Below are 12,070 nucleotides of genomic sequence, written 5' to 3'. Positions count from 1 at the left end.
ACCTAACCTGTCCCAAGAAAGTCTACTAACAAAGTTTCAAGAACCAGCTGTAAATCATGACTCTAGGAATATACCATAACCTCCTATGTATCACTCACGTAGGGATTGTGAGGGCAAGTTTAGAGTAATGACTGTATGCACAGAGGCATTCAAACAATCATTCTTCCCATGCTCCATACATGAAAGGAACAGGAAGAAACACTAATAACTGGTACAATGATGCTTACCCTCTGCTGTGCTCTTTATGGTGGTTTGCAGACTATAGAAGTAGATGTAGATGTAGATGTAAAAGTAGACAAGGAAATTTAAATGTGTGCATGTGTATGTTTTTGTTAGACTTTTGATTGGAGGAAGGACATAGAAAACTCAGCTACACATGCAGTATTGTTTCTCTACTGATTAGCTGCTCAATGCCTCAGCTATATGGTGATTGGTTACTTTTACTCCTTCCATTATTTGTGATAGAGGTCTTTATGCCCCTGTCAAAAACTTGGATACAAAGAAAGCATATGAAAAATGATGGATTGGGTGTAACATTCATTTTACAGCCTCTTCAGGAAGTACCAAATATTTTTAAATACTTTTAATTTTCCTTCACAGAGGAAGAGAAGACAAATATGGTGATAATTAAAACTCCTCATCCAGTCAAACTTATGATTAGTTTTCTGAAATTTGTGTGTTATCCATACTTCTGCATGAATTTATCATGATAAGCCTTGATTTTGTTCATCATACTCTCCAGTTTCTGATGCTGAGGCAAAATTGTAGTTCTGGAAAAAAAGAGGTATTAGTTATCTTTCAACAATATGTGACATATGAATAAAATAATGAAGTGGTTCAGTTCTAAAATGATGAATAAAAGACGAGAATAAAACTGAGGAACAGGAACAAAAAATTTGTACAGGTACTGAAAAGTATGAAATGTCAGTCACTCTGAATCTTTGACTAGGTGGTTTTTGCCTTTAAATCATTTATACTCTTATCAACTACATTTTTAATCTGGTGTAGCACCAACACTGTGGTTGTAGTTGTTTAAGTGACTGGGAGCTGAATACTTCCCTCTCTCCACATACATAATTTACAATCAACATTCAAGTCAATATTATACTTCATACCTGAAATGATATGTCCCTGGTTTTTGTCCAAATTCTGATCCTGGTATAACAGAGACACCAGTATCCTCCAATAATCCCAATGCATAGAAAACATCGGGTGGTAAATTATTTTGTTTAGCTTCCTTTATAGCATTGGGAGGAAGATGTAACTGAAATAAAAATTGACAGCAGGTCATGAATAATAAATAAACTGACTTTTGATGTGCCTTGCCAGACACAATGGACTTGTGGCATTTTACTTTTAATCTTTGACTTGTTTGTATTTTTGTAAAGATGACTATTTTGCATCCTATGCTGGATCACTCCTTTGTAAGCCATGCTATGGAACAGCTGACAGTTTTTGTTCCCTTTGCATTTATTCTCTATAATAGCTGCTGTAGATGTGCAGATCAGGGGTATGTGGTGATTTTTACTGTTGGTATCATCTTTTGTGAGATTATGGCTTGCAACTTAGCACGATCACATGAAGTCTTTAACTACATACAATCAGTCTGTTGGCCCATAATACAAATTCATGTCATTGCATGAATGCAGTTAACAATGATATTTTTCAATGCATGTTCGCTGCTTTTTTATGACCTGAATGATTTGAAGAGGGTTGTAGAAAACAACCAAAACTAGTCATTGTGTTCAAAATTGCAGTCTAGGCATTAAAAGTTTTTTATGTAAAAAAAGTGTAATTCAAAAGTGTATATATATGCAACAAAATCAAAGGACAAAGAAGAAGTTTGTTTGTGAGAAACATCTGTCGGGGAGTGAGACAAAGGTGTCCATTATCACCTAAATTATTTAATATATATGTAGACATCATAAATACATGGCAGAATAAAGCAGTGCACCATTATAAGCTTAATAATAAAGTTATAAATACGTTCCTGTTTGCAAATGATCAGATAATCTTAGTGCACTCAGAAGATAAATTAAAGAGAGCAATTTGGCTCTTGCACAAGGTGGCAAATGATTATAATATTACAATATTTAAAAGGAAAACCAAGATAGTGGCATTCCAGGGTGAAGAGCCTTTAAGAGCAAAAATAATAATTGATTATAAGCCACTAGAGCAAGTAAATACTTTTAAACACCTGGGATGTGAAGTCTCATATATCACACCCCAATGATCAAGAGTAAAAACTGCAAGAATTCCAGCAGTATGTAGGTACTATAAATTGCACTATCCTCAAAAAAAGTTAGAAAAGAGACAGTACTAAAATTTTATAATGTGATAGCAGTGCAGTTCTAATGTATCGGTCAGAGACTTGGACTCTAAATGCCAGTCGAAGGAGGAGGATAGAGCTAGCAGATGAGACTCCTAAGACCTCTAGCTGGTTATAAACTCATAGATCAGATAAAAAATAGTGAAATAAGTAATGAACTGTCTGTCAAAAGCATACTTCATAAAATAGGAGAGTACAGAAAGAAATGGCATGAATACAATTGAAGAATGCAAGAAGAACGAATACCTAAAATAATATACGCCTGAAGGGAAAAGGAATGTTGGGTGTCTTAGAAAGAGATAGAAAGATCAACTGCAATCTACTTGATATTGGAACAAGTAAGGATGCCTAAAACCAAACTGGACATGATGATGATGATGATGATGATGATGATAGTTTTTATTTGATAAATAAGTAAATTCATTCTTGCCAAAAAGAATAGAAGTATGAAATGGCTGTTTTACTGCAGCATAAAGAAACATAAGTGCTGTCTGAATGGGGGTGAAAATGGATGGAGAATGCTGTCTGCATCAAGCAGACAGGCTGCAACAGGGAATGAAACAGCAAAAGATAACAAGCTCTGACTTCCTCACAACAGTGCTTTGTGCTCCGCACTGGGCACCTATGACAGTGGACGCATACTTTACAATGTATTTCAACTATTGGCCCTTGAAGAATTGTAGGTAACATCTCTGATGGGCCTCCAAGTGCTTTCTCACTCATTTTGAAACCAACAATGTAACATGACTTTCACTATGAAATGGTTTTTATAATGCTGGGCATATTATTATTATTGTTACTATAACAACAGTTTGGAAACAATGGACAAAATTGAGGAAAGGCCACTCCACTGATATGTAGCTGATTGGTATGCTGCACAGAGACATTTAACATGTCGACTGCCACAAGGCTGCTGACAGTCACAGCAGAGCCTTACGCCTGATGCCATGTACTCGCTGACAGTTACAACACAGCCTCACACCTAATGCCATGGCCTGGCCTGGCGATTAAAAGTCTGTCACCGATGCTTGGGGCATTCAACATATTGATAGAAACACACTACTGTGTTTCCAAACCTGGGCAAGCACTTATGCCAAAAAATAAAAAGAATGAACAGTCTGAAATGGGTTGCCTTCCCTCATATTTTGATTGGACACTATAGAACATGTTTCCCATTTGCATCATATAACATATACATATTTGTAACATCCACGCATTTTACAAGAATGTTGTTGAAGTTGTACCTGTGGGAATGCATACATGGCACCTTGCACTTTGTTGCAGGACATCCCCTCTAGACTGTTGAACATGTTTACAACTGTCTTTGCTCTTAAACTGAGTGAGCTTAAAATAGCCTCCTTTTCTACAGTATACTGTTTGTATGAGGGATCCCCTGGCTGTGGTGGTTTGACTATACAATCAATTGCAACCTATAAACACACATAAAAATTATATATACAAATGAATCACCAATGATGTTCTTACTTCTAAGACGAAAACGTCACTACACCGTACAACTTATGAAATATGATTATCGTTTTAAATGAAATGAGTAATCCATTGTTGAAGTCCAACAGACACTAAAATGTCATTCAGTGACTTAGTGGGTACATGTCAGACTAAAAATCCAAAGATGTAAAGTTCAAGATGCTGTCAGTCTCACCATTTTTTCTTTCACATCTCAGTTATTTTACCTGTGGAAAGGATATTTATTTGAAAAAATTCCTAGGTACACCATAATGTGAAGTTAATGTTAAATTGTAGGTCTTCTTAGCAGGCTGGATAAGTCCATTCATAGACTGGAAAGAGAGAGTACACTACTTCCTTTATGACTGTACCTGGTAAAGTGCCATGATATTCACCCTTACAGTTCTGTTTTACCTCTGAAGTTAATATGCAAAAAATTGTTATGGAATAACCAGGTTGGGTAAAAGATTTCATGTAGAGAAATCTACATACTTGTCAGATAACATTAAAAATTGACATACTCACATTTTACAGAAATATGTCATAAAATTTGTTACATTTTGTGACCATTACATATAATTAACTATTGCTTCAGTAACAATTGCTGTCAAACAAATTGTGCTCATAATACTGTGTAAGCGAACTCGCTATGCTGCTTACATAAAATGTGTGTTTTATTTTCTCTTATTTTGATTTTATTTAGCAAGTTTACATTTTTTACTATTTGCAAATTAATTTGTAAAAGTAAATCTATGCCACCATAAATCTGAAAGTTGTTGATGTAAAATTGAGACTAACAAACTGTTGAATGACATTTTGTTGAAGTACTAAATAAAAGTACAGTGAATTTTACAAAGCTTTACTTATAATGCACAAATCACCTATGCATCGCTCCACTCCATTCCCATCTGTAGAAGTGACTAAAATAGATTAAAGAGTGATACGTAAAAGTTGTCGGAGAATAAAGACTCTTATGTCATCTGTTGGTATTGTGTTAAGACTGTAGATTGTAAATGTGTGGGAGCAGAAGTTTTACTGTGTGAATCTCTCGGTTTCACTAGTGTGTAGCAACAAAAGATGTTTGTGATTCCTTATAGTGCAGTCTGAATGTAAGTATTGGCCAGACTTATTTTTTCTTTGTGAAGTTGATACATAAAATACACCACATATGGTAACGAAAGGATGAAAGTATGAAATCCATTTTTAGTTACGCATGTGATACATTTTTAAAATAATTGCCATATGTGGCATATCTCACAAAATCTTCCTAAATGCAAGCAATAAGAAGATAAATACCAGCAACAAACTATAATGTGTAAAGTACCTAACTAGATGCAACAACTACATTTATGGGTAATATCTCATTGAGGGGCTAATGTCTACAAACGAATGTGAGTTAGGCATTTTATGCCCATTTACGTGTCCACTTCCTGCAGGGGATTGCATAAAGATACTCACTCCAGGGTTCTGTGGAATGAAATAGCCTCTCATGAAAATGTATTATTGTACATAAGAAATTAGAAAGAAAGTTCAACATGAAATTACTGTAAAATATAATCTTACAGCATTCTGAAACTTTTTAAGTCAGGGAGAGTACCTGTCCTGGGACGGTAGGACATGACATGACAGTAAAACTTTTCATGCACATTGCTTTCACATCTGGCTCTAGGTTGATCAGCTCACAGTATCCTCCTCGTAGTCCACACTCTCCCATGTATCCTGTAATAAACAAAACATACCCTAACAACACTGACACTGTTAAAGTTAGTTCAGGTATTATTTTATCCTTTCACTATTAGAAACCAAGGAAAAACAACAATAACATCACTATATCAATCAGAATAAACATTTTACCTTTCGATGCTGACATGAAAGAGGCCATCTCCATCTCACTATAAGGTGGTCCCATTTCCATCATAACCTTCTTAAATGAATAGAATTTGCTCTCTTCTGCATACACATTGTCCTGGTACACCTAAGGAGAAACAAATTACAACTGCAACTGCAAAGAAAAGTGATGTTTTTTCACACAGGTATCTGTACTGAAGAATGTAATGTAAAATGACAATTCATGGTCATTATTATCATTATTCACAAAAAACATTTTATTTGTCACTTTAATTTATTGTAATGCAACCATTCCAGCAGTGCATATCAAGAACTGTACCATGTTCCATCTTAGTGCACTCCTATTTAGTTTAAATTTAACAGACACTGACAGTAGTAATATTCAGGCAGCATAATATTGCAATTGTTACCTTTACTCTTTTTTTTTGCGTTGTAACCAGTAAAAAACATTTTATTTATCACTTCAATTTATTGGAATGCAACCTTTCCAGCAGTGCATATCAAGAACTGTACCATAATATTGCAATTGTTACCTTTACTCCTTAGCTTTTTTTTATGTTGTACCCAGTAAAACCCCCATTAACCATGTACCTTGCCATTGGTGGGGAGGCTTGCGTGCCTCAGCAATACAAATAGCCGTGGCATAGGTGCAACCACAACAGAGGGGTATCTGTTGAGAGGCCAGACAAACGTGTGGTTCCTGAAGAGGGGCAGCTGGATGATTGACTGATTTGGCCCTGTAACATTAACCAAAATGGCCTTGCTGTGCTGGTACTGCGAACAGCTGAAAGCAAGGGAAACTACAGCCGCAATTTTTCCTGAGGGCGTGCAGCGTTACTGTATGGTTAAATGATGATGGCGTCCTCTTGGGTAAAATATTCTGGGGCTAAAATAGTCCCCTATTTGGATCTCTGGGCGGGGAGTACGCAGGAGCACATCGTTATCAGGAGAAACAAAACTGGTGTTCTACGGAGCGGAGTGCGGAATGTCAGGTCCCTTAATCAGGCAGGTAGGTTAGAAAACTTAAAAAGGGTAATGGATAGGTTAAAGTTAGATATAGTGGGAATTAGTATAGTTTGGTGGCAGGAGGAACAAGACTTCTGGTCAGGTGAATACAGGGTTATAACTATAAAATCAAATAGGGGTAATGCAGGAGTAGGTTTAATAATGAATAAAAAAAAAATAAGAGTGCGGGTAAGCTGCTATGAACAGCATAGTGAACACATTATTGTAGTAAAGATAGACATGAAGCCCATGCCTACCACAGCAGCACAAGTTTATATGCCAACTAGCTCCACAGACGAAGAATAGATTGAAGAAATGTACGATGAGATAAAATAAATTATTCAGATAGTGAATGGAGACAAAAATTTAGTTGTCATGGGGGACTGGAATTCGATAGTAGGAAAAGGAAATGAAGGAAAAGTAGTAGGTGAATATGGAATGGGGGTAAAGAATGAAAGAGGAATCCGCCTGGTAGAATTTTACACAGAGCATAACTTAATCATAGCCAACACATGGTTTAAGAATCATGAAAGAAGGCTGAATATGTGGAAGAGGCCTGGAGACACGGGAAGGTTTCAGATAGATTATATAATCGTAAGGCATAGATTTTGGAACCAGGTTTTAAATTGTAAGACATTTCCAGGGGCAGATGTGGATTCTGACCACAATCTATTGGTTATGAACTGTAGATTAAAACTGAAGAAACTGCAAAAAGGTGGGAATTTAAGGAGATGGGACCTGGATAAAATGAAAGAACCAGAGGGTATAGAGAGTTTCAGAGAGAGCATTAGGGAATGAGTGACAAAAATGGGGGAAAAAATCCAGTAGAAGAAGAATGGGTAGTTTTGAGAGATGAAATAGTGAAGGCAGCAGAGGATCAAGTAGGTAAAAAGACGAGGGCTAGTAGAAATCTTTGGTTGATGGAACAGATATTGAATTTAATTGATGAAAGGAGAAAATATAAAAAATGTAGTGAATGAAGCAGGCGAAAAGGAATACAAATGTCTCAAAAATGAGATTGACAGGAAGTGCAAAATGGCTAAGCCGGGATAGCTAGAGGACAAATGTAAGGATGTACAGGAATATATCACTAGGGGTAAGACAGATACTACCTACAGGAAAATTAAAGATACTTTTGGAGAAAAGAGAACCACTTGTATGAATACCAAGAGCTCAGATGGAAAACCAGTTCTAAGCAAAGAAGGGAAAGCAGAAAGGTGGAAGGAGTATATAGAGGGTCTATACAAGGGCAATGTACTTGAGAGCAATATTAAGAGAGTGCTGAAGATGGAATTGGACATATGATACTGCATGAAGAATTTAACAGAGCACTGGAAGATCTGAGTCAAAACAAGGCCCCAGGAGTAGACAACATTCCATTAGAACTACTGATAGCCTTAGGAGAGCCAGCCCTGACAAAACTCTACCATCTGGTGAGCAAGTTGTATGAGACAGGCGAAATACCTTCAGACTTCAAGAGGAATCCCAAAGAAAGCAGGTGTTGACAGGTGTGATAATTACCGAACTATCAGTTTAATATTTCACAGTTGCAAAATACTTACACGAATTCTTTCGAGACGAAGGAAAAATTGGTAGAAGCCAACCTTGGTGAAGATCAGTTTGGATTCCGTAGAAATACTGGAACATGTGAGGCGATACTGCCCCTACAACTTATCTTAGAAAATAGATTAAGAAAAGGCAAACCTACATTTCTAGCATTTGTAGACTTAGAGAAAGCTTTTGACAATGTTGACTGGAATACTCTCTTTCAAATTCTGAAGGTGGCAGGGGTAAAATACAGGGAGTGAAATGCTATTTACAATTTGTACAGAAACCAGATGGCAGTTATAAGAGTCGAGGGGGATGAAAGGGAAGCAACAGTTGGGAAGGGAGTGAAATAGGCTTGTATCCTGTCCCCATTGGAGTAGGTATTAAAATCCAGGGAGAAGAAATAAAAACTTTGAGGTTTGCCGATGACATTGTAATTCTGTCGGAGACAGCAAAGGAGGACTTGGAAGAGCAGTTGAACGGAATGGACAGTGTCTTGAAAGGAGGATATAAGATGAACATCAAGAAAAGCAAAACGAGGATAATGGAATGTAGTCAAATTAAGTCTGGTGATGCTGAGGGTATTAGATTAGGAAATGAGACACTTAAAGTAGTAAAGGAGTTTTGCTATTTGGGGAGCAAAATAACTGATGATGGTCGAAGTAGAGAGGATATAAAATGTAGACTGGCAATGGCAAGGAAATCGTTTCTGAAGAAGAGAAATTTGTTAACATTGAGTATAGATTTAAGTGTCAGGAAGTCGTTTCTGAAAGTATTTTCATGGAGTGTAGCCAAGTATGGAAGTGAAACATGGACAATAAATAGTTTGGACAAGAAGAGAATAGAAGCTTTTGAAATGTGGTGCTACAGAAGAATGTTGAAGATTAGGTAGGTAGATCACGTAACTAATGAGGAGGTATTGAATAGGATTGGGGAGAAGAGAAGTTTGTGGCACAACTTGACTAGAAGAAGGGATCGGTTGGTAGTGCATGTCCTGAGGCATCAGGGGATCATAAATTTAGCATTGGAGGGCAGCATGGAGGGTAAAAATCGTAGAGGGACACCAAGAGATGAATACACTAAGCAGATTCAGAAGGATGTAGGCAGCAGTAGGTACTGGGAGATGAAGAAGCTTGCACAGGATAGGGTCGCATGGAGAGCTGCATCAAACCAGTCTCAGGACTGAAGACCACAACAACAATAACCTATCCCCAAGATATTCAATCTATACATTGAGCAAGCAGTAAAGGAAACAAAAGAAAAGTTTGGAGTAGAAACTAAAACTCATGGAGAAGAAATAAAAACTTTGAGGTTTGCTGATGACATCATAATTCTGTCAGAGACAGCAAAGGGCCTGGAAGAGCAGTTGAACAGAATAGACAGTGTCTTGAAGGGAGGCTATAAGCTGAATATGAACAAACACAAAATGAGGATAATGGAATGTAGCGATGCTGAGGGAATTAGATTAGGAAATGAGACACTTAAAGTAGTAGATGAGATTTGCTATTTGGTGAGCAAATTAACTGATGATGGTTGAAGTAGGGAGGATATAAAATGTAAACTAGCTATGGCAAGGAAAGTGTTTCTGAAGAAGAGAAATTTGTTAACATCGAGTATAGATTTAAGTGTCAGGAAGTCTTTTCTCAAAGTATTTGTATGGACTGTAGCCATGTATGGGTGTGAAACGTGGACGATAAATAGTTCCGACAAGAAGAGAATAGAAGCTTTCGAAATGTTGTGCTACAGAAGAATGCTGGAGATTAGATGCATAGATCACACAAGTAATGAAGAGGTACTGAATAGAATTGGGGAGAAGAGGAATTTGTGGCACAACTTTACTAGAGGAAGGAATTGGTTGGCAGGAGATGTTTTGAGGCATCAAGGAATCACCACTTTTGTATTGGAGGGCAGTGTGGAGGGTAAAACTCATAGAGGGAGACCAAAAGACGAATACACTAAGCAGATTCAGAAGGATGTAGGTAGCAGTACGTACTGGGAGCTTGCACAGAATAGAGTATCATGGAGAGCTGCATCAAACCAGTCTCAGGACTGACGACCACAACTACAACAACAACAACAACAACACCCAGTAAAACTACTTTGCTGAGCTGTTATTATACATAGTCAATTAATCAGGGGAGACTAAGTAGGCAAGATATCTCTATTTGGCTGCTATGTCTTCCTTGATTTTTTGTCATGGACAACTTCCCCTACAACTTTCCCTGCATTATAAAGCTTGGCAGTTCTTTTATCCTCTAAGTGTTTCTTTGATTCAGCCAGAAGTAGCAATCCCTGGTTCAAAAAACTAAAAATTTTATGTCTTTCTGTGTTTTTGTCTGCTATCACTTGGTGAGTAGATGTTTGATATTTCACAAGTATAAGCAAAATATTACTTTAAACATTGAAGAGGTCAAAAGTACCAGAACATCTGATTAACCAAGAATACACGAAGCCAATCCAAGTAACACGCAGATGGCTTTATTCATAAACCTCTGAACAATAACAAAAGTAAATCTCTCGTGACTTCACACATAACAAGAGAAAAGAATCACACAGAAGGTGCAACATAAATGATACACAGGACAACTGATGCAAACGAAAAGAACACAGTGAGAGTAAGTCAGGTCTCCTCTTTGTGTATATAGGTGCAAGTTGCCAGTAGGCAGCATGTCGGAACCCTGCCATGTGTATGCTTCCTACAGCTGGCCTCTAATGACTGGCCCACACTGATACAGTTGGCATTTGATTTAAAAACACTCGTGCCATAACACTGCACTCAGTGCACTCAGAGCCACATGCAGTAGTAACAGGGTACACCACACGTGTCCCTTGTGTGAAGACGGCACCCAGGTGATGGAGGAGATGCCGGTGGCCCGATGAGAGATGCACCCGTCAGATCTGAAGTGGCGGCAGCCGGTGCCGGGGTGGGGGCAGGGCGGGATGGGACAACGTACTGGGTGGGCACTGGAGCATAGGGCCGGAGCGCACAGAGACGCAAGCACCCCCGAGTTTGGTGAGCTGATGGCAACACAGGGGAGGAGGGTGCCATCGCTGTCTCTGCATCATCATCATCATCATCATCAGCAGCAGCAGCAGCAGCAGCAGCAGGTAGGTGCCAGTGTGGAGGAGATGGGGCTGGACCCACCAGCAATGATGGCTGAGGTGATGATGATGGGGGATGGTGAACACAGCCCGACTGGAATGGTGGGCTTGGCAACAGACCTGAGGCCAGAGGCAGTCTAGCGCCTGGCACTGGGAAGCTGGAACGTGAGGGTGTTGCACGTGGGGGAGGCAGCCATTATGATGGGGCACCTCCAAAGCAGGTGACGACACGCTCCAGGCAGAGGGCGGCGGGGCAGGCTGCGATGACAGGGACCTCACCTGTGAACTGGCAGCTTCTAGCAGCAAGTAGGAGTGCATCTGATCAAAGTGTTGCATGACTAGCCCATCAGTCATACGGATGTCCCATGACGGCATCCCTAGCAGTGGACAACAGTGGCCGGTATCCACTTGGACCAGTGACCAAACCCTTGCTTCCACACCGGCAATCCTGGTGTGATGCAGCCGGACGAACCTGACTGGGGCAGGTGTGCCACAGGCCACAGAAAGTGGAGGAGCGCATGTGGCTGCCAGCCGTGAAGCCACTCAGCCAGTCTCCACTCCCCCCATAGGCGTGAAGTGATAGGTACTCAAAAAACGGAGAAGGGCCTTGTCCAGTGAAGAATCCACAACAAACTTTTTCATTTGGATTTGAACACATGCATCAGTCGTTCCACCTTACCACTTGATTGAGGGTGGAATGGCAGAACTGTAACATGATGAATGCTGTGACGAGAACAAATCAATTGAAAGATATAAGAAACAAACTGTGGC

At 39.0% G+C, this 12,070-nt stretch overlaps 1 protein-coding gene across 1 annotated transcript in view; it reads right to left on the bottom strand.

Annotated features, from left to right (window-relative positions):
- Positions 1-581: 581 nt before the first annotated feature.
- Positions 582-12,070, bottom strand: part of LOC124605285 (alanine aminotransferase 1-like) — a 69,253-nt gene continuing 57,764 nt past the window's right edge. The window contains exons 8-12 of the mRNA XM_047136862.1: positions 5,651-5,771; positions 5,394-5,515; positions 3,574-3,759; positions 1,116-1,264; positions 582-770 (exon numbers count right to left, since the gene is read on the bottom strand). Coding sequence (XP_046992818.1) covers positions 680-770; positions 1,116-1,264; positions 3,574-3,759; positions 5,394-5,515; positions 5,651-5,771 — 669 coding nt within the window. The 3' untranslated portion in view covers positions 582-679. The remainder of the gene's footprint in view (positions 771-1,115; positions 1,265-3,573; positions 3,760-5,393; positions 5,516-5,650; positions 5,772-12,070) is intronic.

The sequence above is a fragment of the Schistocerca americana genome, chromosome 3 (assembly GCF_021461395.2).
Source record: "Schistocerca americana isolate TAMUIC-IGC-003095 chromosome 3, iqSchAmer2.1, whole genome shotgun sequence".
Lineage (NCBI taxonomy): Eukaryota > Metazoa > Arthropoda > Insecta > Orthoptera > Acrididae > Schistocerca > Schistocerca americana.
This window is presented reverse-complemented; position numbering and strand designations above follow the sequence as displayed.